The 27,153-nt window shown below is 37.9% G+C and overlaps 2 protein-coding genes across 4 annotated transcripts; one reads left to right on the top strand and one right to left on the bottom strand.

The window, feature by feature from the left end:
• The first annotated feature begins 9,520 nt into the window (after positions 1 to 9,520).
• On the top strand, positions 9,521 to 16,470 carry HCF109 (high chlorophyll fluorescent 109). 2 transcript variants are annotated; one of them, XR_013583471.1, is made up of 9 exons: positions 9,521 to 9,742; positions 10,520 to 10,588; positions 10,698 to 10,918; positions 11,384 to 11,587; positions 12,395 to 12,610; positions 13,680 to 13,866; positions 14,581 to 14,885; positions 16,033 to 16,103; positions 16,207 to 16,470. XR_013583471.1 is itself a non-coding variant. In XM_078585037.1 (8 exons), exons 1-7 carry the CDS (start codon positions 9,553 to 9,555, stop codon positions 14,880 to 14,882), a joined length of 1,389 nt encoding a protein of 462 aa, XP_078441163.1. In that variant the 5' UTR covers positions 9,521 to 9,552; the 3' UTR covers positions 14,883 to 14,885; positions 16,033 to 16,176. The 2 variants fall into 2 exon arrangements, 1 of the variants encoding a protein (XP_078441163.1); XM_078585037.1 differs by lacking the exon at positions 16,207 to 16,470 and having other exon boundaries at positions 16,033 to 16,176.
• Positions 16,471 to 19,410: 2,940 nt separating this feature from the next.
• LOC144711150 (U1 snRNP-associated protein usp106-like) lies at positions 19,411 to 24,311 on the bottom strand. Of its 2 annotated transcripts, none has more exons than XM_078585074.1 (13): positions 24,052 to 24,310; positions 23,861 to 23,913; positions 23,510 to 23,678; positions 23,367 to 23,430; positions 23,097 to 23,176; positions 22,785 to 22,938; positions 22,620 to 22,681; positions 22,446 to 22,505; positions 21,866 to 21,924; positions 21,491 to 21,572; positions 20,563 to 20,600; positions 20,092 to 20,325; positions 19,411 to 19,653 (listed from the first exon to the last, which is right to left on the bottom strand). In XM_078585074.1, exons 1-13 carry the CDS (start codon positions 24,196 to 24,198, stop codon positions 19,635 to 19,637), a joined length of 1,221 nt encoding a protein of 406 aa, XP_078441200.1. In that variant the 5' UTR covers positions 24,199 to 24,310; the 3' UTR covers positions 19,411 to 19,634. The 2 variants fall into 2 exon arrangements, 1 of the variants encoding a protein (XP_078441200.1); XR_013583478.1 differs by lacking the exon at positions 19,411 to 19,653 and adding an exon at positions 20,929 to 20,975 and having other exon boundaries at positions 20,223 to 20,325; positions 24,052 to 24,311.
• Positions 24,312 to 27,153: the final 2,842 nt, after the last annotated feature.

Consider the following 27,153-nt stretch of genomic DNA (forward strand, 5'->3'; position numbering starts at 1 on the left):
ATGGAAACTGGCTTCTTGTCGATTCTTTGACCTAAAATAGCTCCCACTGCACTTTCAAAGGCATCACACATGATTTCAAAAGGTTTACTCTAATTTGGAGCTTGTAAGATTGGTGCTTGAATTAAAGCCTCTTTAATCTGCAAGAAAGATGCTTTAGCATTTTCATTAAAAATAAACAATGTATCTTTAGAAATTAAATTAGTTAAAGGTTTAAATATTTTAGCAAAATCTTTAATAAATCTTCTATAGAAGCCAGCATGCCCTAGAAATCCCCTTAGTTGTTTTAGGGTTGTGGGCAGGGGGAGGTTCGTGATGACCTCGACCTTGGCCCTGTCCACCCTTAGTCCATCCGTACTGATATGGTGCCCTAGGACAATTCCTGCCTCCACCATGAAGTGGGACTTCTCCCAACTTAACACCAGATTGTTCTGTACACATATCTGCAACACCTTGGTTAAATTAGATAAACAACTATCAAATGATGGACCAAAGACTGAAAAATCATCCATGAAAATTTCTATGCAATCCCCTATAAATCAGAAAACATAGCATTCATACATCTATGAAAAGTATCTGGCGCATTGCATAACCTAAAAGGCATCCTTTTAAATGCAAAAGTACCTACTGGACATGTAAATGTTGTTTTTTCTTATCACTTTTGTTAATTTCAATTTGGTTATACCCTGAATATCCATCTAGAAAAAACTAAAAATTTTGTCTTGAAAGTCTTTCGAGAATCTGATCAATGAATGGTAATGGATAATGACCTTTCTTTGTTACCAAGTTAAGCTTCCTATAATCTATGCATACTCTCCAACTAGATGCCACTCTAGTTTGAACTTCGTTTCCATTTTCATCCTTAGTCACTGTTATTCCTGTTTTCTTAGGTACTACATGTATAGGACTTACCCATGGGCTATCTGAAATGGCATATATGAAATCATCTTTTAGCCATTTCATGATTTCTTTCTTGACAACCTCTAACATGTGCGGGTTGAGTCGCCGTTGTGGTTGTCTTGTTGCTTTAGAATTTTCTTCTAAGAAAATTCTATGCTCACAAATTTTTGGACTAATGCCCTTAATATCATCTATTGACCATCCTATAGCATATTTGTAAGTAGATAAAACATCTAATAATTTGAATTATTGTTTAGAGGATAACAATGATGATATAATTATGGAAAAATAATTACATGGTCCTAAATAAGCGTACTTTAATGACGAAGGTAAAGGTTTAAGCTCAATTTCAGAATGCAAAGAAATATTTGCTGGCATAGATGATTTTTCATTCAAGCACTTATTAGATACACAAGAAAACAAATCATAAGAGCACGGATCAAAATCAAAATCATCATCTTCTACCAACCCAAGAAAACAAACATCCTCACTAGTGTCTTTTGGATATCTTATTAATTTTGAGATTGATAATTAAATATTTTCATCTCCTACTTTAAGTTCCATTGTACCCTTATCCCAATCCGTCGTGGCTTTCGCCGTAGCTAGAAGGGGAAGTCAAGAGAGAACCATCAGTCCAAGTCTAAGAGAGGAGAATGATGCGTAATTACACAGCATTTTTTAGGCAGAGGGAGAAGGGGGAGTCAAGAGACAAGAACCATCAGTCCAAGTCTAAGGCCTATTGATTGAAAAATATGACCTGTCATAAATATCATGAGAGAGGGAATTTAAGAAGAGATTGTTCGAAGCAGAAAAATGTGAAGGTGGTTGTTGGCGAGACGAGCATTGGTAATGTTGTGAGGGTTGAGGAGATATTGATGGAAAAGTTTACTCAGCCTTTGTTGAGTCTGTTGAATCAGTAGACCCATGGATTATTGATTCTGGTTGCTCTTATTATCTATGTCCTCACGCTGACTCATTTCACCACTATTTGAGTGCTTAGGGAGTGGTTTCTATGGGGAATAATCCTACTTGGGGGCTTATCGGCATTAGAATGCTGAAGATGCATATGTTTGATGGAGCAATCAGACTCCTAAGAAATGTGCAGCTTTGTGCCAGAGCTATGGTAAATTTTGATTTCTACCAACTATTTAGAAGTGAATGATTGTGGTGTCAAGCCAACGAACTGAGTTGCACAAGTGTGTAAGGGAGCTTTCGTGGCGATGAAGGGGACGTGTATGTGAGAAGATATTTACAATGTTGAAGGGATCAACGTGATTGGTATAACTGCATTGTCTACACCACGTGAGTCGATGATGGATGATACACTATTGTAGCACTAGCATTTGGGATATATGAGTGAGACGGTTATGTAGAAACTACATGCTTAAGGACTACTACCAAGGGCGAGATCTTGAAAATTGGATTTTTGAAGTATGTGTCTTGGGCAAAAAATGTGGGGTGATGTTCAAGGCAGCAAAGCATGACACTAGATGTCCCATGAAATATATTCATGTTGATGTATGGGGGCATGATAATGTGATGAGTTGTGGAGGTGATCGGTATTTAATGACCTTTTTATGATCTTTCCAGTAAATTTTGGATTTATTTCTTGAGGATGCCAACATGAGTAGCTCTACACAACTCACTCGAGGATCGATAGAATCATAGATGCAATCTATGCCCAAATGATTCATTTCATGGTTTTAATGATGGTTTTACGATTCCGCTCAAAGTTTTCCACTATGAATCATTTCAGGTTGTCATCCAAATCAAGGCACTTAAAATCCAACATGGAGGAGATGGAGATGGTGGTGGAAGAAGAGATGGTGGAGTAGGTAGAGATGGCAGTGTTGGAGTAGACGGTGGAGGATATGGTGGAGGTGGAGGGGGACAACCTTTAAGTTTACTAGAGGCCTTTGGATTTGCGACTAGCACAATCATAAAGACCAGGCTATGGAAGAGAGCAAAGGTAATCCAATGTAGTATGGTGGCCATACAACAGCGTTATTGGGGACTTACTCCCATGACTGTATATATTGAGTCATGGCCAAAAGATAATCCACAAATGCTACACCAACTTTCCTAATTGTAAAATTAAACTATGATGATGAGTTTCTTCGGAGGCGATTGGTGTCACATTAAAATTTATGAGATGAGGACTCTACAAGGAGTCTAGATCTAGTGTATGTCAATGAGAACATGCAAATTATTGTAGAAATACCATGCATAATCATAAAGGTATCAATTAAATGTCCATACTTGGATAATTGATTTCTTTAAACTGATTAAAATCGGTTATTTAGAATTTTGAGTTTATGATTTTCTAAGATTTTTTGAATTTTTTACAGAATTTTTCGACTTTAGATTCATGAAGAAACTAATTCAAGGAAAATACTAGTTATTTAGAATTTCTAATGGTGTTTCCTTATTTTTCAAGAATGTTTTCCACATTTTCTCACACTTTCCCACCAAACTTGAAGAGACATTACTTTATTTACATGGAAGGCAAGATGAGCTAGTGACAATTGGAGGAGAGAGAAAATGAAGAAGTCGGATGGCCATTATTCACGAAATTTCAAACGTTGATATCTTGAGATCCAACAGTTGGATTGACCTGAAATTTTGAGGATAGTTTTTATTTTCCTGTTCTTTCCATCCACTGGAGGGATTTTTAAGATAATGTTGGGAAGGGGAAAAATCTACTTCAAACTTGCCCAAACCCTAGTTGACCAGGATGGAGACAACAAGCTTTTGAAGTCAAATTCTTCTGCAGTTCATCATATAATCTGGTGAGTTTATTCTTCCCCTCTTGATATTCTTCTTGTATGTTGTCAAAATTCCAAGAATGGGTGAAACATTCATGCTCTAGGAGTAATTGAGGGTAGAGTATCACCTTAGTTTAAGAATGAAATCTAAAATAATAATAAAAATAGATAGGTCATCTACCATTGTTAGGAGCACATCTAGATTTATTCTATTTTTACCTACATCATATTCAACTCTTCTATTCAGCTTCCCTTCAAGATCTTGCTTCCCCCAAGGGACAATCAAGACAAAGAAGGGGTAGGATTTCTTTCCCTCCATTTCTTTGCTTCTGTTTTAACCATTTCAAGAGGATCAAGCCCTAATCACAATAATCATTCTCATCATTTGTTCAGGTGATCTGAATCTTCAGGAGAAGGTTCAGATCGCTTGAACCCCTTCTCTCATTTTACATCCTCTCTCTATTATTAGGTATCCCATTTCTTTGTGCTTTATTCATATTTACTAGAACCATAAAATAGATTCATATTTTGAGGACAGTTGCCTCCCTATGGATGACCCCTTTCTTATTCTATACTTTCTATATTTTGAAAAAGTAAAATTTTTAAATTTTATTGCATAAGCTTAAATCCAATGACACTATAAACTTGCATTTAATCTCACCATTTTTAGGCTGATCAGTCAACAGTTGGAGAGTTGATATTAGTGGGGTTAACACATATTACAATTAAATACACTTATTTTACTCTAAACAGATTTAGATGATTTATTTCAATGAATGCATTATTTTGTATATATGAAATAGTTCAATGGGTTAGAAATTTAAATATTAAGAGACAAATTAGTTTGGGAATACCATTTACTATTTGACCTTAGTTCACTTGGGATATATGCTATCAACATACCATTCCTTTTTTATTCTAAGGCGTGTTGATCTGGTGTAGGACTTCAGAAAAGTGGGTCTAATGTAAGACAACGATGAGGGAGTGGGTCCTGCGTGACTTGCTTCTACAAGGACATCGATTCACAATGCCATAAAGATCCTATCATTGGTGTGTTTTATTTATTCATGGCATAAGTTATTATCTTTTTTTTAAATGAATATTGCAACTGGATGATTTATTTAATCCGTAAGGACGTGGATCATTAAAACTATTCCAATTTGTTTACAAAAAATGTAAATAAAGTGAAATAGAGCCTTTTGGCCATAATTGTGCATATTTTTTAAGTAATTTTTAAATCTTCAAGCACACATGGAATGATGTTGTTTGTTTAAATGTTACGCTTACATTGATCCCAACTGCTTTGATATACTTTGAGCATGTATGGAACTTTTAGGTGCATGTACAAATAATGTTATTTGGGGGGGAGAAGGGAAGGAAATCCTATGTGGCATCTTGCCATAATGTGTCAATCAGTGCTCATTTTTTGTTTACTTTCTTGTATTTCCATTTGCAAGGCATTGATCAGAACAGGACAAGGAGAAGGGTGATAGCTAGTGAAATTTCATATATGGACCCAATGGTGATGCATGAGGGAGATATAAAATCATCTAGTATCTGAGATTAAGCCATTTTTAAATCACACAATCTACAGATCTAGTCGTTTGATCGTGCCCATATTTTGAGGCTAAAAAGTCACATTGGCCCAAACGTTATGATCTAGAAAGAGGGTATATAATGAAAATGAATGGGGGTACATATGTATTCATAAAACACATTCATTGAGCTTAAATTGGGCATTTTAGGATGTTCATTCATCTTTTGATTTTTCCACCCTTTACTTTCATTTATAGACCTCAAGAAGCCCTTCATGTTGTACCTGAATTGAGGCCTCAGGGCCATTTTTTCACTTATCGAGTTTTATAATTTACTTGGGTTAGTCAGGATTAGCTAATTAAGAGGGAATTAATTCATGACCTTATTTTATCATGATGGAGTTTTGGCTAATTCTTATACAAGTCTAGAAATCATTTTCCCATTCTTAAACTAGACAGAGATTTGGTGAGATAATTAGATATGTAGGGTACTAAGTGAGGTTCACAAGGGCTGACATGTGGATGATAGATGACAAGGGTAAAAGACCCATCTGATGCTCCTAATGCATGGGGATCCACCCAAAAAATTCTGCAAGGTATCCAATGCTACTTTAAGGGAAGCATAGAGAGAGAGGATCAAACTAGAGATGCAATGTGCAGTTAACTTAGGTAAATTCAAATAATGTTCATGGGCAAGGGACGGAGGAACCACTCCAAGGTATTTCTCCCTCAACAATCTTGGAAAGGCTTCTGGCTTCCTCTGTTCTAATTAGCACCACCAAAGTTACCTTAATTGTTCCAACTCCCTTGAGTCTCATCGGGTAGTTTGAAGGCATTTACTTTCTCCATGAGACAGGCTTCATTGTAATGATTGTTAGTGGAAAAAATGAGCAAAGAGATAGAGAAACATTCTTAACCTCATAGTTAGGAGCTTGAAATTGAGGTCCCTGCATCAATGGTTTCACATGACATGTTAAGTCCTCAAGGGTCTTACCCAATTCACTGATGTCTCACTTCATTTCACAAGGCTGGATCTCTGTTTCGACCACCTTAATGTCAATTGAGTCCTCATTCTGACTCTATGTTCCTGCCATTGGGATTTAATCTAATCATAACACAATTCCAATTTTATGTAATACTACTTATATTTTACCCTTAATTCACTAAAGACAAGTGTATAGAATGTGTAAGGGTCAAACCACATAGAGGATATGTAATTAGCTGGCTTTTAATTTTATTAAGGATAATAAAGAAGAAGATGAGAAGAGATGGTGAAAATTAATAAGAGAATGGAATTTAATTAACTAGAAGGAAGAGGCTAATGTGTAGACGCCCTTAAATCCTCTTCTGAAGACTTAATAACTTATAGCAGAAGGTTAGACATGATCGAGCGTTATGAAATGAAGAAAGGATGATATAAAAGATAAGAGACTTGATAGAACCCCTAATTCTAATCTCCAAGTGCTTACCTCCTTCAATGGTGGTACTCCCAACACCTTTTCTCTCTCCATGAGCGCATATATTTCACTCAGGTCATGGCATGTTCTAATTGATATGAGGAATGAAGAGGAGAAGGAAGAAAATCACTTTTTGATAAATAAAACACCTTTCAGTTATCACTCCGATGTCTTGTTTCATCACAAGGCTTGCTCCATGGCAAAGAGACAAGAAAAACAGCAAATTTTCTAACCTTATGATGTCTTTTAGGCATAACCAAGTGGATGGAAGAGCGGTAACAGATGTAACTGCCAAAAAAAACTGGTTTAATGGGAGACTGATATCAAAAGTTATGGGTATTTTCAATGCCCATTTTTCAATTTTTGGCATTTTTGGGCATTTTTTTCTGATTCTCCATCATGAACTTGAGATACTTTCAAGTTTCCAAAACATTTTATATATGTGAGTTGATCACTTTTTAGAATAATTCAACCATGCACTCAATGATTCAGAAGGGTTTATCCATTTTGATCCTTATAGATATTTGATATCAATAGATGCATTATCATCCGCCCTTAAAGTCAAAACAATATCAATGATATCCAGTATTAAAACACAATGTTTGATAAAAAATAGTGAAACACTAGTGGTTAAAGAATGATATTGAATATTGAAAATGACAATGAAATGCTACAAGTATCCCATAGAGTTAGGCCCCTAACTAGGCGGCATTCCTTTTCATAGGCCTGCGTGCTGATTGGGAAGGCGTGTTCGCGTTTGGACTCATGATATTTAATTACCAAGTTATATTTCATGTGATTCTGCAACGCACTAAGGGCGACGACGGCCAACCCTTATATTTCAGGTCATCGCCCCTGTGGGGGTAACACATTGCAGATGGTGCACGTGCCTGTTGGCGCTTAGGCGCGATGGATCAGAGAGTGTGTGCTGGGATGCACGAGCTGATGAGAGTGTGCGTGTGGGTGCCAAGCGTTGCGCGCGTGCGTGGGACGCGCAAGCTGGGCCGCAATGTTGTGGCGCACAGGGTTGTGTGGGTGAACTGCGTAGTTGCGCACGCGCCACGTGCATCGCCTGTGTAGGCCACGGGCCAGGAGACATTCCCCAGGAGACTAAGCATTGGCGCACAAAGGAGCGCCTAGATGCCACTGGCGCATGGTGCCCCTATGGATAGTGTTGGGCGTGCTACCAAATGCGGCGGTGTAGCGCGGATCAGTGCGCGATCAGTGTCGTTGCGGTTGCTGGCGTGTGTGATCGGTAACGCTGGGGTGGAATGTGTGATCACCACGCCCACGGGCGCACAGCGCGAGGCCTAGAGGCACTGGTGTAGCGGTGGAGTCGGCAGGCATGCGCAAGCAGAGTGGCAGGCCTCAAGGCATGAGAGCAAAACTTCCAAGGTACATGGTGCCTCATCTCGTTACTTCGATATCATCCCTCGTCTTCCCCCCATGTAGTGTTCAGGACTACGACGTAACCTCTTGTTCATGATATTGATGCAATGACCCTATTCCCCAATGAGGCTACATCCCCACCATCTCCTCTAACCCCTTCTATGCAAATGTAAGGTATTGCAAAAATTTCCGCTGCAAGAGATTAAGGATGGTCAGTGTTCTGCTCCAAGTACTGAGGTCGGTTGCACGTCAGATTTGAGCACTATTCCTAGCTCGGGATTTGACCGTGTGACACATAGTGATAGGTGTTGTATGACAATAAAATCTAATGCCGTTAGTTCCTTTTTCTCATCCTTAACATCCTGTTCAACCCTGTATTTAGAGTTTATAGTCTTAGATTTGATCACAGAGGAAATTAAAATTCAAACAAAGCAATTTTATATTATCTAGTTTGACTCACGAAACCCCAAAATAAGATAGCATTGCCAAATTACGTTACGTAAGACATTTATTCCAAAAGGCTGCTGAATGAATTATTAATGGTGATAAGGGTACCATATATCATCCTCTGAACAACTATGTTATTATAACAACGAAAACACTCATGAAATCCCATTTTTTATGGATAATGATAATAATGATGATGGTTACCATATAGATCATACTCCAAAGTACTTTGTTATTATAACAACGAAAATACTCATGAAATCCCATTTTTATGGATAATGACAATAATGATGATGGGTATCATATATCATACTCTCGAGTACTATGTTATTATAACAACGAAAATACTCATGAAATCCCAATTTTTATGCTTAATGGCAATAATGATGATGGGTATCATATATCATACTCTCGAGTACTATGTTATTATAACAACGAAAACACTCCTGAAATCCCATTTTTCATAGATAATGACAATAATGATGATGGGTACCACATAGATCATACTCCAAAGTACTTTGTTATTATAACAGGTAAATACTCATGAAATGCCATTTTTAATGGATAATGACAATAATGGTGATGGGTACCATACATCATACTCCAAAGTATTAAGTTATTATAACAGGTAAATACGCATGAAATCCCATTTTTTGAGGTAAATAACAACAGCACTTATGTCACAACTCATTCTCGAAGCTGTTCACAAACTGTGCATGTATAATCTATCCACAACGGGAGTCAACCATCCGAGCACGAGGCCAGACCAATCCCATCCATCCTAGTCTGATCCAAATAGATATTGTCGAACTCATTGATCCATAATTGTATGCTTCTTAGTTTCTTCATAGTTCCTTTAACCGTAACTCAATGGGGTATCTTACCATATATCAGACTACAAAGTGCTATGTTATTATCATAGCAGGTAAATGCTCATGAAATGAATTTTTTTCATGTAAATACACCTATTTTCATGCCTTAATAGTTTCAAGCCATTATTTAATCTCTCTTTTCTACTACTTGTAAGTTGTTACTGGTAAGCTTCTAAACTGAGTACCTGCCATGGATAGCCTCGCGAGGATAAGCTATGGCGGCCCCGGCGGCGCCGCCGCCGCTTGCCATGCCATCTCCTCCGGCAGACTCGTTTCCCTCTCTTGCGAGATTACCCAGAAGAGGAAGACGAGGCCTCTTTCTTCTCCTTCTCTCATCTTCCTCAGTCGCCAGCTCAATCCCTCTCAATTCCATCGACCCGGTAAGATTTTCCCTGTTCGATAATGGGTTTTGCTCGAAACCCGATTATATTTGTTTTTACCTTTCGTAATTGGCGAAAGTGATACGGAAGATGAATGTTTGATGCTTATTTGCGACTTGGAGCAAGATTTATGTCTTCAGTTACTTGTTCCGGTGTTGCATGGGGGGGTTTTGCTCGAAACCCGATTATATATGTTCTTACCTTTCATAATTGGCGAAATTGATGCGGAAGATGACTGTTTGATGCTTATTTGCGACTTGGAGCAAGATTTCTGTCTTCAGTTCCTTGTTCCGATGTTGCATGGGGGAGATTCAATCGTGGAGAGAGAGAATGGGTTTTGCTCGAAACCCGATTATATATGTTCTTACCTTTCATAATTGGCGAAATTGATGCGGAAGATGACTGTTTGATGTTTATTTGCGACTTGGAGCAAGATTTCTGTCTTCAGTTCCTTGTTCCGGTGTTGCATGGGGGTGATTCAATCGTGGGGAAAGAGATAATTAGCGGATGAGATGATAAAATTGTGGGGAATTTTGATCCCCTCGTATGAGAAAATTAGTAGGACGTCGAATTTCAGCTTAATTCCGTGTTTTCCAGAGTGTTATGGGTTTTTCATGCTATTGAGTTAACTTCTCCTGTTTCAAAAATTAAGTTAAGCAGTTGAATTTGTGACAGTTATGGATCTATTTTTCTGGATTACTTGGTTTCTGCGGATTTCTAAAGTATCCTTGTTTCTTTAACTTCTACGCATTTTGACCCGGATTTCTTCATTTACAGTTCATGTTTCAGCATCTGAGAGCCAATCGAGCACTGGGATTGATGAAACTCTGGAATGGGCAATACAAGGTATCTGCGTCTGGGAACATTTTTCCTTTGCCCTATCTTACTTTGGATCGATGACGTCAACAGAAATGTATATTAACTTTGTTTTATTTTTTTTACATCTATGAAATAGATTTTTATGCACTGAGAAAAGATGTGGAAACTGCTATAGAACGTGTAGAAGAGATCAGAACATCTGCTGGTCTAGAGCGGCTACAAGCTGAACTTTCAGATTTAGAGGAGAAGGCTGCCGAAAGTTCCTTGTGGGATGATCCTCGTGGGGCACAAGAAACACTTCAAAGATTAACTGATGTTAAAGAGAAGATCAAACAGCTCGCCGAGTTCAAGTCTCAGGTGTCAAATTTGAGATCCATTACCATGTAAAAACGTTATATTGATTCATAATATTATTTTGAAGACTCTGAAATCTGCTCCCACCATGTTCATTTTTTTGGGGGATTTCCATTGGACCCTCCCTTCACAAGTGTTTGATCTCCCTTTAGGATTGCAGCCAAGAAGTGTGAGAGAAGTTTTTGACGGTCTTGGGATCTCTTTCTCTCCTCCCTGCCCACACGATCATCTTCTCTACCTCACAGGATCTTCAGCGGACTCATCCTCTCTAACAATTATCCATTTCCTCTTCTCGGAAATTCCTCTTTCTGCTCATACAAACATTTGGCTTCATATCAAGAGCATTACATCTACGCATTCTTTAAAAAATTTGTTTTTCTATTTTCAATTTTCTGTAGTGGGATTTATTCTGCAGAGTTCATCATATACAAAGAAGTGTATTCTGATTGTGCTTGCCTAATAATTTAGGTAGAGGAGGCAGATACCATCATCAAGTTGACTGAAGAGATGGAATCTGTAGATGCCAGTCTTCTGGAAGAAGCATCCAGGATACTTGGGGGATTGAACAAAGCAATGGACCGTTATGAGCTAACGCAGCTCCTGTCTGGCCCATATGACAAAGAAGGTGTCGTGGTAACCATTACTGCTGGTGCAGGAGGCACTGATGCTCAGGTAGGTGCCTGTCATATTAAGTGTAAATAGGATTTTTCACTTCTCTTAATAATCCTGGAGATGAGAGATAGTATTCACAGCCATCAATGATGATGACTAGAGGACAATGATGATTAATCATTGTCCCTTTCATTGATACTGACCAGGATGACGATCATGATGATGAAATCATCATATTCATCACTATTGTTCTCAAGTAAGATGACAATGATGAAGACAATGGCAATTTTGCCCATTCATTGCCTCATTGCTCTCCCTCTGTTTACCTCACTCGGTGACAAGAGCAATGGCAAAATTTTCATTGTCATATGATTATTCTGCAACCAGGATGATGACTACGATGAAATTGGCAATGGCACTCAAGCCGAGGACGATCAGGATAATGATGACAAGTTTTGGTTGAGAACGATTTTTTTTTTCATGGTCTGCAAACACTAGATCAAACCATGGTGTAGGTGTGTATTGAGGAAATATGTTGGGAGACTAAAGAAAAGATAGAGAAATAACTGTAGTTACAGCCTTGACCACTCCTGTGCCCCCTTGGAGAACCTCCTTACCAATCAGCCAGTTCAACTTCTTGATTATCTTTTCTTTCTACTGTTATTGTTGGAAATTGACATCCCGCCGAAGTTCATATGTGAAGTAGCTCTCTTGCTCAGAGCTATAGCTTTTACTGCCTTGGTAGAAGCTTGAATATTAACAGTTATCTTTTTATTTTCTTTATATTGGTTAGTGTAGCCTCATTTTTACTGTATTGCATCTTTAGTTTTCCACTAATTGGTGCTCTCTATCTTCAATCCAGTGCAGGATTGGGCTGACATGCTTCTTCGTATGTATGTGAGATGGGGGGAGAAACAACGTTATAAGACGAAAGTAGTTGAAAAATCTATGGGAGAAGAGGCAGGGATCAAATCAGCTAGCATAGAAGTTGAAGGACGCTTTGCTTACGGCTATCTGTCTGGGGAGAAAGGCACTCACCGCATAGTTCGGCAGTCGCCATTCAATGCCAAAGGGCTCCGCCAGGTTACATAGCTCTGAAACTCAATAAGAACCTGCCTTGTTATTTCTCTCATTTATTTCGTGAAATCTTTCCATCTGAGCTTTGACAAATATACAAGGAAAGCTTTTAGTTTCTGTTTATTAATTATAATATTGGAAGAAAATGTAACTGTTGTGCCGGTTCAGTCTAAGCCATTGAAATACTTGTGGTTAAGTTTCTTTGGCGTTCGATTAATGGATTATGTCCGCTTGAACCTTGATGAAAATCACTGGGTTTTATCTTTTCATTTCTTACGAATGAAACATAATTTATTTGTTATGGATATATATTTTCCCGATTCATGTGATGCATGGATTTTAAATGTTTCAGAATATTTTGTTGATATACTTGTAATTTCTTGGAAAGAAGAAACGACTGGAATGTAGAAATCTTGCCGAAGTTGTTGTGACGATTCATATTTCTGACTGCTTTTCAAACATCAACGTGGATATACGAAGTTTCCCTTTTTCTCTTCATGTAAATACTCTTGCTGTTGCCTCTTTCGAGTCCTTCAGACAAAGTGAAAATGATAACCTCCCAGGGGAGAAAATGCTTTTGTATGAATGCACTATGGACAACATTATCTCTTTGATTTTTTTCAATTGTTTTGGACAAAAAATTGAACTGTGGCCAGTCCTGCATCTAACATTTGTTCATCTGTGTTGCCGATGGATATGCTCATTTTATTCTTTATACTTTTAATAAACAACATAGATTAATCTAACCCGACTGGTAAGTAAATGATCTAATTCATCTTCCCTGGAAAGTCAATTTTTTTCACCGTGACAAAAATAATGTAGTTTCACTCCTGATTACAATCCTCACGGATCATAATTGTCTTCGTCATGCAAGCGGCAGGTGAATGATGAGGGTGATGGATGACTCATATCACCCTTTCATCTTCTTTGAAAGTTAAGATAGAGAGAATCACCGTTAGAAAAGTAACTGAATTACATGAGTTATATTGTCATCCTTGCAGCAGACGAATGACAAACCCTAATTTCCACAGTGGAAGTAACCCACTCTCATGCTATTCTGTCAAAATAAACGCAGACGAGTTTTGCTGGAGTTGAGGTGATGCCTCTTCTCCCAGAGGAGTCTCTTGCAGTGGAGATTCCAGATGAAGACCTCGAGATTAGCTTCACAAAGGCTGGTGGCAAAGGAGGCCAGAATGTGAATAAGGTGGAAACCGCAGTTCGAATTGTCCACATCCCCACTGGGGTTGCCGTTCGCTGTTCAGGTAAGCTCTTTCTCTCTCTTTCTCTCTATCTTTCCATCCATGAGTGAACCCAAAAATCTTATCCTTCATCATAACCTTAAGTTTCTCTTTGTTCAAAAAAAAAAATAACCTTAAGTTTCTCTCTCTCTTCGTTTTTCTGTCTTTCCAAAACCTTAATCCTTCATCTCAATCTTCACGTTCTCTCTCCGTTTCTACATTGTTCCATGCCTGGCTGAACCCAAAAATCCTAATCATAACTCAATCACTTGATGAACCCGAAAATGTTAATCCTTCATCTCAATCTTCATATTCTCTCTCTTCGTTTCTTCATCGTTCCATGCCTGTCTGAACCCAAAACTCCAAATCCTTCGTCTTAATCTTAACTCAATCACTTGATGAACCTGAAGATGTCAATCCTTCATCATAATCTTCAAGTTCTCTCTCTTCGTTTCTGTCTCTTTCCATGCCTGACTGAACCTAAGAATCCTAATCCTTCGTCTTAATCTTAACTTTCTCTCATTTTTTCTCTCTTCCCAGCATTTACTGGAAAGAAAGATCTAATTTTTAGAAAAAAGGCTCACTGCTCTCTTCCCAAAGCTCTCTCCCCCATTATTGGGAAAAAAATTATTCCCTTCTTTCAAGAAAATGAATGACAGCAAAAATTCTGATTTAGTCAGAGAAAATAACCAAGGCCCATTATCTTGAAAAGAGATTCTCTTTCAATGCCCCTTGCAGAGGAACGGACCCAGCTGGCAAACAAGACCAAGGCAATGAGTAGGTTGAAGGCAAAGCTGTTAGTGATTGCAGAGGAGCAGAGGGCATCTGAAATTAAGCAGATCCGTGGTGACGTTGTTAAGGCGGAGTGGGGGCAGCAGATACGAAACTATGTCTTCCACCCCTACAAGCTCGTCAAAGACGTTCGAACTGGCCACGAGACGTCTGATATCACCTCTGTGATGGATGGTGACCTGGACCCCTTCATCAAGACCTTCCTCAAGTACAAGTACTCCCTCTCTTTCAGCTCCACTGCCCGCTGACTGGTGATCACCTCTCCTTTCTGATCTAATTATTGGTTTTTAAAGTTTGTCAACTATGCTACATCCAAAGCCCAATTGATTTTGGGCTTATAGTGGGCCTTCTGTTGACTTCGGGCCCCCAGGCCCATGGTCAAACCATAGATGAGATGTGGTAGAAACCAATGTACTCGTTCCACCAGAATGATAATGGTTACTTCCATTACAAGCCCAGTTCAACACTCAGAAGGTGGAGAGAAGTGAGAGCAGAATTGAGAGAGTTAGAAGGATAGGACGGGAAGAGAGTGGCTCAGTTGAGTGGACGACACTGAGTGGTAGTGATGTTCGCTCCTCAGGTGCAGGAGTGGTCTTCTGCAAGAGGGGGCGTTGAGTTCGAGAGTAAGGTAATGGGAAGTGAAGGGCATTCACCTGGAAAACAAAGGTCCCTTTCTCTTTGGCATTGGAGAGCTTAAGAGCTACTGAGGTCTGGCCCAGCGTGGGCCAAGCCGCTCGTTCCCTGTTTGGGCCGAGGGCGACGTTTATATATATGCCTCCAAATTGCATCAAGATGTGCATTTAAGGCTCTCAAGCAATCTTAGTTCAGCCAAACTCAGGGAATGTCCAGAATTATGGGTTGCCAACCGGATCAGAGCCCGATTGGAAATTAGTATCAATTGATGGTCTAGATAGTGATATGATCAGTTGCACTCACAGATCTTATCCATCTGATCATTATGGCTGTGACCGATCTGATCCGATCATGAGGACAGACTGTGATCAGATGGGTTTGATAGGATAAAACAATCGATCACTGTTCAATGGATCATGATGAATCATAAAGGGGATCAGATTGTACAAGGATCAATCATCCAATCGTATCAGTCATACTTTATGGTGATCCTGATCTCCATCCTTGAGCGATCATTATAGGGGTAATTTTGGTATGATTGAACCCGGATCCAATCCGATTGGAACGGTATTTCCAATTGATCCCCATCCCCTATCCAGAATTCAAGGCCAACCTTGGTTCTGCAAATTATTGTGTCATGGGGGCCCTCTTATCTTGCTCAACTCTTGTTGGGTCAACAGTGATCATTCTTGTTATAATTAAGTATAATCAGTGGCAGAATCATTCATCAGCTTTCTCATGTGTATCTTGTTTTGAATTGTTTAGCATGTGAACTTCACACCTGAATGGGCTGTTTGCAAGGAGCTGACTTTGTTTAACATAAGACCCACTTAAAGGTATTTTTCCTTTTAAGTTTACATTCTCAGAGAACATAATGCATTTATGCTATCAAAGAAAGTTTTAGGAACTCATTTTGTTTAAGAGAAATTTAATCTGTAGGTACCTACCTGGTTCAATTCAATGGATTGCAACTATCAATAAATATGATTGCAGACTTTGATACCAAATATGGCAGAAGGGCATGTCCTGAACACAAACTAATTTATGTGAAATGATGTTTTCTCTCTTTATATCTCGGAGCCATGAGAGAATAGAACACTAAAACCCCAGAATTCTTTTCATTTAACTGGGTCGGGAGTGCAGGTCATGGAACAGTTGTTATTATGGTTAAAATAAAGGTGAAAATGAAAAAAAACTTATGCATCTTTGGACTTGATGAATATTTACTTTATTTGCATTGATCAAGTTAAATGTGTAATTATGCTTGAATTAATTTTATAGAAAATGTTTTAAAAAAAACTAGGTTAATCTCACACTACTGATCTACCCATCATGTTTGACTTCAGTACTGTAACGCCACGTTCTCAAAATCATAAATGGTAAAAAAAATTAGGATTAAGACTTTGTGTATCCTTCTGAATAACATCAATGTCTCCCAATAATAAATTTCACTCATACAAGTATTACATTAATTCACATAAATATCATACTTATAACAAACTAAGGAACATTATTTGGCCAGGAACAAAGCCACTGCCGAAAAATTAAGGCTCAATCCTTGTTTTCCACATGAGCCTGGCTCACATATTTGGATTTGGAAGATTATATAATTTTTTTGAGAAAACCATAGATGTTAGAGGTTAGAAATGTTGACAATAAGGATCATTGTATATATTAATAGGATGAATAGACTAAATAGGGTAATCAGATATTATAACAAGTAAAAATAAAAGAGGGGTGGGATGAGAGGATCGAGAATTATAGTTATTATATTATATCATAGATAATAAATATTTATAGGTAAAGAGTGTGAATAATGACAGATAAAACTAATGTCGATAAGATGGAGAATATATAAAACCTATACATGTATATGATACGGCGGAGTGGACATGGATGTTACAGTTGGATGTGGAGATAATCTGGGAGAAATGGATATGTCGAAAGGGAAATAGGTTTGGTGTGTTTTTTAGAAGATAAATACAATACTCAAAATTTTCATTCCAATCTTTGTATTATCATGGTGATGCCTTCCAAAATATTGAAAAAACTTACACTCTTAAACAACAATCAAATTTTCAAGGTGATACTGTTTCACAAGGCTTTCCAATAGTAGATACCCGATAAGGTAAAAAACACAATGAAAGAGGAGGTTTATTTATGAGCTAAAGGGCCTCCCTATTTGATCGCCCTTTCTTTTAATACTAATTTCATTTGTTTTATTGGTTTTATTTTCATTTGAATGATCACTAAATGAATTTTATTTACGCTTAAAATATGTTATTACATTTTTATGAAGTTCTCATTTTTTTAATTTTCAGGTATTTTTATATAATTGTCTGACATTAATTTGTGGGTTTACTTAAATACTTTAGGGTGTTATTATATTTTAAGAATGATATTATGGCTTTCCCAATTTTCTAGTACTTTTAGAAGGGGATAAAGCCACTATCTCCTAGTGGGGATCAGAATTTTAAAAACTCATATCAAAATCTTTTGGTAGCCTAACAAATTATAGTACAGTAACTGAGTACCTATCTCATGGGACTTGCAACAGCTTGAGGTATTATATCTTACTTTGGTCCACAAAGCTCTAGTGGCCTTGTGGTGGCACAATAAGCCAATAAGTTTGGTCTAAGCATTTCCCTTGTTACTAGATGGGTGTATACTTGTATGCATCCCTCGTGTCAGCAAAACTAAACTAAAATTGTCTTATATCTCATCTTGTGCATCTCATGAACTACCCTTAGTTCCTCCTCTCAAATGAGTGGGCCATAATATATGTTACTAATTACGATTACAACAGACTTAAGTGTTGAATTTTCTGCCAACGTGCTACAGCTCAGGTTTTACTTGAGGGTTTTGATGTATTTTTATTATATTTAATTTGTTGTTGGTCTTATGTAACATCCTGTACTGACATATGTTTAAACCCAAGAAATATAAATTTGATGCATCTTGTGAGTGGTTTGTGGATGTGAATATGGCTTGACTACAGCTCGGAGACGGATATGAGTCGATATTGGTAGACCACGCAATTGGATCTTGGTGCTCGTACACTAGTTCCATCTAGGTTTTTCTGGACCTTTCACTCAATCTAACATCCCACAGACTATTACAGATTGTACAACAAATAAAAAAATTATAATATGAACATAATTTTGTATCACATTAAAACACTACTAATTGCAAATCAAATAAACAAAGGAAATGTGAAAATAATTTTAATGAAATTAAAACATTTGCTACAAATGAACATGTCTATCATGCTGCAATATCAAAGAATAATTAAGTTTTATTTTGTAGTCTTAAGGATTCAATTGAGATATAAATGATTCAACTTCCAAATCATTTCATTCAAAAATCCAAGATATATAAATATTAATGAAATTGTTAAGGATTTAAATGAGATTCAAATAATTCGATGTAAAATCATTTAGCTAAGTCGATCGAAACAGTAGAATCATGATTTAAGCGATTTAAATAGGATTTAAAGTAATTTAAAGTTAGTTAATTATTTAAATCCCACTTTGAACCTGGGCAGACTGGCCAAGCACCACCCAGCCCATTGCACAAGGCGCGAACAATGTAAATATTTTCAGACTGGGCAGACTGGGAGAACCGCGAGGCAACCAATGCAAGTCGCCGCCAGCCCAGCACACCAGCTGCTAAAAACTCCAAATCCAAAAACATAAACAATCTTCCCAGTGACTTAAATATTTTGTCAATGATTGCCTAATAACAGAATAGTTATGTGGGACCATTTTCCAGGTCTCTGAAAACGATTGTTTTTCTGGTTCCCTTCATATGAGTTGATAGTTTTTTAGGCCGGTGGAGACTCATTGAAACCTGATTGTATAGACGTTGATCCAGTAGTCCCAATCAATTACCGGATCAGATGGTTGATTTGATTGATCTCTAAATCTTGATCACAATTTACCCCGGCCTAACTCATTTCCAATAAATTTAGCTCACATCCGATCTTGGTAATGTTGAATTCACAGCGCACAGCCTGAACCTGTCTTTTTTTCATTATTTTTTGCACATACGCGTACAAAAAACACATCATAACAATAAATTAAAGCTGAAAATCATCGTATTTATCTATGAAGGGTCAAACTAGTATACTTGTTCTCAATTGAGTTGGGAAGAACGAAAATTACCCGTCATGTAATCACTAATTATCTATGAAGAGTCAAAAATCATAACTACAAGAGCTCAAGAAAAGAAAGCCAGGGCTACAATCTACCATTATGCTCAGAAAATATAATTAAACGAAGGAGAAAAAAGGCCCGGCAAATTGTTTTGGTCAGAACCTTGTAAGTTAAAGATCTCATGGCCTTCACCCCGAATCCCATCTCATCATCTCAGTACCGCTCCCGGCGCCTGCAAGGTCAGGAAGGGGATTAGAAGGAAAACTTGGTTCGTCACGTGCCGATCACGTCGACGAATGGTCTAAAATTGGTACGTCACATAGTCAACATCACGGGACAACAGTATTGTAGTCAAAGAAATAGAATTCTACTTAAGACAAATGCCAACATCATTAACATCAACTAGGCTGGTTGATGTTGCCTTGAACAATGACATTGACAGGGTTAACAATTTCCTAATCCAGAATTATAATCTACTTGACCGATGACGTGAACCACCCTTGATATGCCCGTTGCCGTCAACATCAATTGTCAAAAGTAACCTAGTCAATGCCATTGTCATTGTAAAACACTCTAATATTCGTCAAAGTCAATGAAGTCAATGAAGTCAATGACAACGACGAGCAATTAGCCCTACTTGGGAGTCATTTGACAGGGAGAAGAAAGAGACCTGTGCCGGTCGTAGTCCCTGTCACGATCCCTGGAACGAGATCGGGAGCGGTGGCGGCTCCGAGAGTCGTAATTCTTTGATCTATCAGTGTCGCGGTCATATCCTCGGTCACGGTGGCGATCGTAATCTCTGCTCCTCCGGTCGTAATCTCGGTCCCTATCCCTGCTGTGCGCTCTTTCGAAATCCTTCTCTCTGTCTCGGCTTGAAGCCCTCTCCGGCTCCCGTTCCCTAGACCTGATCCACCATTGTTATTTAATGTCACATGTTAGCAAGAAAAATAAAGAGAAAGATAAAAATAGAGAAAGGAAAGAGCAAAAAAAGATGGATTGTAAGTAGATAAAGAGTATAAAGCGCAACAGGGAGTGGGATTGGTGGGGGTAGCAAAGAGATATGGATAATTATAGATTGAAAAACGGAGAAAGAGTAAGAGAATAGGAAAAAGGGTTGATTGGTAGATAAGACAGAAAGTACCTTCTATCATCGGGTTTGCGAGGCCTTTTCCTTTCGTCCTGACAATTTCGAAACAGCTCATGAACATTAACTTGCAGGCTAATGCATGTTCGAATCTCAATCAACCAAATGAAGAGGTCCAACTCGTAGATAGAACATTTGATTAATTTCAGACAAGGTTTTTACAAAATCAGTTTTAAGAAGATAACATAAACAAGGAGAACATCTGAAAGGTTGAAAATTTTTAATTTGTACATAGGAAAGATATAGTACAGAATTGTCTACTTCGACCTATAAATCCTTGATAACGTACTCACGCATTGGACTCGGATTTGAATTGATTAACGAATTCCATAAGTGACTTTCAGAGAGATAAGAATGACTCACAGCTCGAAAAACCTTTACAGGAGAATGCGACACAATATAACCAGCACCTGACCAACATGTTCATAATAGACTGGTTTTAAGAACCGTTCCAAAAAGAAGAAATAGGGAAACATCAAACGGGAAAATTTTTAAGACGAAGTTATTTTAAAAATAAGTACATATTTTCCTCAATAATGACTTAAAACCCTCATCTTCTGGTATTTTAAATGTTCCCCTTAGACGATCCTCTAAATGACTCTGATTGGTTAACGCCAAATCGCTTGCAACTTGTATTTACACAGGTATTCGCCATTTAATTAATGATTTTTGGCTTTCTCAACCCCTAATCACATTGGTGGCTGGTGGCTGGCGGCCAACAGGGTCCCAGAGAGGTCTGACATATACTGACGTACACTTACTTTCATTAAAAACATGTTTTAACTTCTTCCGTAAGGGAAGAGAGGAGATTCTTATCTTAATATAATACTCAAAATGTTACACTTACTGGTCGAGTCGAACTTAATTTACCTAAAATTTCAATTGAAACTAAATCATTCGTGATGAAAACAGAAAAAAAACTAACCTGAAGCTCCGACAATTTCTCGCGGATTTGCATGTACCCAAGGTGAAGTTTGCCACCGAAATGGTCTGCCAGACGGCGATCACTGCAAAAAGTCAAGGTCGCCAGCTCGTGCTCAGTACCCAATTAGTTTCTAAAAAATAAATAAAACTTAATAAGAAACACCCGCCTAAGTTGTGAGACAAGAGTAATAGCCGAAAAGCATTAAAAAGAAAACGCACATTCTTTAGCTGCAAAAGTTTTCCGCGTAAAATGGGCAGAAGAGCCTGCTGTTAAGGAGGGGTAATTTGCTCGTCAAATGAATGAATTTCTACAACTAATCATGCCCTAGAAGAGAATCCGGAAAGATCATAGTTGAGGATCAGTTAAAGAGTTTACTTGTCGTAGACACTCAAGAATGCCCCACAAATGTCGCATAGCCGCAACTTCTGGTCTGTCTGCAGAAAAGAATGAAAATTCAATCATCAAATTAAAAAGAAGGCATCAATCTTCTGTCACAAAACCGTGTTACCCTCACAAATGAAATTCTGAAAGGCATGGTTTAAAATTTCTGAGAAGAACGATTAGTTAAAAAACAAGTATGTAATTTAGAAATGTCCACCAAGAAACTATTGGTCCGACCTTTAATGACAGTAACATCTTGATGACAAACTCAGGAAGTTCTTGACCAACAGAGATGACAAATTTATTTTGGATATAAACGAAGATCATGGGAAAATTGAAAATTATTCTAAGAAATATATCCACACCTGACAATCAATATAACTGAACACTCGATCTTAGTCTATATTGGGAACAGAATACAATGAGCAATTTGACTAATTTAGTAAAAAAATATCAAGAAACGAGCTCAACGTATAAAAAGAAAGACATCCTCTATCTGAACAAAGCGTTCTCACCGCATACAAAGTCATTGCAGAGAAGGAAAAGAAAAACAAGAAGTTGAGATGTAACTCACAATCCGCACATCAGCAGCCGTGTATTTCGACGAGTCAGTAGGCTCCGGTCTTGAGGCTAACTGTTATGAAGAGAAAAATATGAAGGGGAAACTTCAAAAATCAGATTCCTATCAAATGGATACAGATACAAAAAATGAATAAAATTCGTGAGTATTCTGATTCATAAATCTAACCCTTCTTAAAGCCTCTGCTTCTTCCAATACTCTTTGAGCTTCATCTACCATCCCTTGTTCTCCTGGATATAACAAAATATGGAAATTTTAATTAAAATTTAAGCACTGGCAACTGATGAACCATCCTAAGTTATTGAAAATATTCCTGATGAATAAATTTATTACCAAGAGCCTCTGCCCTTCTAAGTTTCTCGTTTATCATTTCTTGAGTGTGAGGATCCGGCGGAGGCAGAGGAACAGAAGCTACGCCAGGTGGATTCTGAAGTGGTTGCGGTAAAGACGCTCTGTCTTTGTTGAATGCATCCAATAGCAGTAACGACTACAGGATTAAGAGAATCAACAAAGAAATTAGATGGCAGAGACAAATACTGAAAATATTCTGAAGATGTTACAGTAAAAATAAATATATTCTCTTTTTTTGTCCTTAGACATTTAGTTTCTGCTGAAAAAATGACTGCTTCCAGAAAGAAACTTTACTTGCTTGTCAGCCCTTTTGATTCTGAGTTCATCCACAACTTCCAGTATTCGTATTTTGTCATCACTTCTGCCCTCTAGATCTGAAAATTGACAATACTGAAAACAGATTATTCCGGATGAATTTCTCCGAAGATGGATTGCATATACAAATTCTCCTTCGACTGAAGAAATAATTCGCTAGGTCAAAGCTCAAATTTCCTGATACAAGAGCAAATAACTAGAAAAACGAAGTAAAAATAAAATAAAAGGAAAGGGACCTCAAAAAATTACCGAGAGCATCGACTTCTTTAAGCTTGTCCTTTAATTGCTTGGACAGTTCCGAAACCTCCGATGACTACAACGTAAAAAGATGTTGTATTCATAAGCATAGTTCATCAAGTGAAATGAAAATTACATGACAGGTCAGTGTATACCTGGGTAACCTCAGAAACCGATATCGCAACTGCAGCCTTGGCATCTTCCTCAGACAAACGCTTGAGTGCTCTTTGAATTTTTCTTTCGCACTCGACGATCAACTTTTCAATCAAGTCCTCCAATTCTCGGTCAAAATTATGAACTCCTTTCCGTTTCGCTTCCTCATACCTTTGCTGATTAAGGAAAAAACAAAACCCAAAAGATACCCAGGAGGTAGTGTATTCATTCAACATTGCAACAAACAAAAAATTTCAATTTCGAAGAGAAACCAAGCAGAAACCCATTAATCAAACTAGCAATAGAGAAGGAAATGCAATGAGACAACAGAGAAAAACGAGTAGAAAGGATACTCTTTCCTCAGAGGAAGCGAGTGCACCTTCGGGCAAGGACCCAGATCCATTTTCTGCACCAAATCAACCGGGTAAAGAGAGAAAATTTCTCAAAAAATTCACTAAAGACGAATCACAAACAGAGAATAAAAAGGGTATTTCGGAAAACTGAAATCAAATCCTATGATACACAGAAAAGACAGAACCCTGACCGTCAGCTGGAATAGATCATGCGGGCAGAGACCCGCCAAATACAGCCGGCAGACATCCCGATCGTAGTACTTCCTGTTTACCTCTCTCACATCACCGTTCCTGTTCGCTCCCATTAGAGCATCGAGCTGCTTCCGAATCGCATCCATTCCAGATGATTGAATCAGAACCCACTTCCAGAATTTCAGAGCAGAAGAAGAATTTCAAGATTGAAAAGGAAGGGCTCGCGATCAGCCCTAGCTGCCCAACTGAGACTCCATGAAAACCTTCTCCGGCCTCTTCTAGAGAACAAGTCCACTCCTGACCGTCCGATCAATGAACCCTCAGCCGATCCTCACCGCAGGATTTCCAGCCCCAATTATTGAACTATTTATGTAATGGGCTTGTCAATAATGGGCCAGCGCAGTAAGTGTAACTATGATAATTATTATTAGGCTGAACAAAAATCTCAGTATCTCGCTTTAAAGCAGTACTGGCGCTATAAAAATAGTTTTTGAGACAAATTCATCTTCGTCATCATCATCGTCATCCGTGTTGATTGTCCAGCAACAATTCTCGGCTTCATTTTTTGGGATTATACATGTGTTTGTAGATAGTTCGATTATGTAGTGGGTTGATGTGCCGGCAATAACTATTGGGCTTAGCAAAAATCTCAGAATTCCACTTTGAGCAGTATTGGCACTATAAAAATAGTGTTTGAGACAAATTCATCTTCGTCATCATCATCGTAATTCGTGTTGATTGTCCAGCAACAATTCTCGGCTTCATTTTTTGGGATTATACAAGTGTTTGTAGATAGTTCGATTATGTAGTGGGTTGATGTGCCGGCAATAACTATTGGGCTTAGCAAAAATCTCAGAATCCCACTTTGAGCAGTATTGGCACTATAAAATGGTGTTTGAGACAAAATTCATCCTCGTCATCATCATCTATGCTGTTCGTTCCAGAAAAATTATTAGCTCTTCTTGTGGGACTATCTAGATAAAATACATAATTAGTGAATTTATGTAGTGGGTCAATTATCTTAATCGGGAGCTTCGAAGGCAACGCAAGCAAGCCGCGGCGGCGTTCATGAACGGTTTGCAAACTGGTGAAAAATTCGTGAAACATTGTTTGAGTCGGCTTTTCTGCATTCGTGTTCGTGTTCATTCGCGAATGATCAAAATTTTCAAGTTCCCTATCAGTTAGAGACAATAATGGATGTTTTGAAATATAAACAATACAGATAAGTATGATGATGAAATGAGAAGGTTATAAATAATAATAGGTATTGTGAGATATATATATATGAAAATATTTGGGTTATATAGACAGTAGAGAGAGTCAGGTTAAATTTAAGAAATGTGGAAATTTAAGAAAAGTCAGGGATACGGTTGATGTGCATCTAAATATAAGTTATTTGTGAATAGGGAGCATGGTTGATAGATGATGATGAAATTTTTGGGATGTTGATGAGATAGATAGAAGAGATGGGTGTTGAGAATTAGTCGACAATGTAAGTGTAAGGAACTCACCTTGGATCCTTGTCCCCTATAATCAAGATGATAAGCAGCTGCAAGAGATCCCATCTTCTTCTATTTTCTCTTTTAACTTTAATCAGTGGTTTGCACCGTGACATTTGATGATACACAAACTCACTTTCTTTTGCTAGACCAATGTAGGATTGAATTCAATATGGTTCTACATAGAATACAGTGATATGTATAGGAGAATTCAATGGTTTTACACAGTATGGATGTGCCAAGGAGAGAAAACAGGTTATCGATAAAAGTGCAGGCCAAAACTCATTTTGCGTCATTAGATATCGCAATATACAATTGGATGATTCTATGTCATTTATTTTTTTCTATCCTCGGGAATCCACTTATTGAATCACCAGTGTGTCAATGGAATTCTCATATTTGACAAATATCCCACAATGAATTTCTGCATTTTGAAATTGGAAATTACCCTTGATTAATGTGGATGAAACACGTGTCCTCAGATTTACTAAAATATACCCTTTGTTAATTAAAATAATCCTTATTTTGTGCATCAAATAACTTTCACTCCACTGCCTCCACAAGTTTCCAGTAATTCTCACTGTATTTATAGATATTTTACTCACTATAATTATGCAGTGTCACCACGTATCCTCGCTTTCAATCACATTAGTTGTAAATTAAATTAAATATTTTTATCATGATGTATTATGTTTTTTTGCACATTGGTGATTATGGCATCATGATTTGAGATGCCATAATATAACTTTTTTTGAAATGTTGGAAAGATCCCATCATTGTCGCATGCATATATATGATGCATCCGATAATTAGCAGCATATTGATGTGATCATTGTAATATATGATTATATGATCATTTTAAATTTATTTTTGAAGAAAATAAGGAAGATCGCACAGAGTGGTGGTCAACCTGATGCTATTAAAATATGAACATGTGTACAATCCATATACAAACTGACCAAAATGGTCTGCCCTTCACCTCCCTCCAGACCAAAAAAATATTAGCGCCTTAACGTCCTGAATGACATTCTCCATGGAAGCCTTCTTCCCCTTGAATACCACTTCATTACGGTGCAGCCATGTCGCCCAGAGCACCGCGAGGAGTCTCCCCCAATCCAGCTTTCTCCTGTATCTACCATCACCAACTGAGGCCCAAAATGCCTCATCGGAGGACGCATCCACCCCCGACAACTGCTGTGATGCCCATATTCCACACGGGAAGGGACATGTGAAGAATAAGTGGGATCGGTCATCATCGTCTCTGGCTCTATATGATCATTTTAATGCAAGTGGTAGACCCCTCGTTCCCCCAGTTCGGGCCAGGGGGGGCTGAGACATTCCGATTGGTATTCCCAGTCCCCTTCTAAACCCATTTGTAAAATCATATTTAAGTGGGATAATTCCCATTTTTCAGTCTTCCCAACGAGTTATTATATTTGATAAGCTAACCCACAATAACAATCCAACTTGAAACCATTGAGCTCAGAAAAAATCCCGTTGACATGTCATCAACTATTCATCCATATTACCATAGTCATTATCTAAGTAGATTTCCAGTGCTATTCTAGATCAACTATGATGAAGACTATGACAATAATGATG

Source organism: Wolffia australiana, chromosome 13 (genome assembly GCF_029677425.1).
Source record: "Wolffia australiana isolate 7733 chromosome 13, ASM2967742v1".
Taxonomy (NCBI): domain Eukaryota; kingdom Viridiplantae; phylum Streptophyta; class Magnoliopsida; order Alismatales; family Araceae; genus Wolffia; species Wolffia australiana.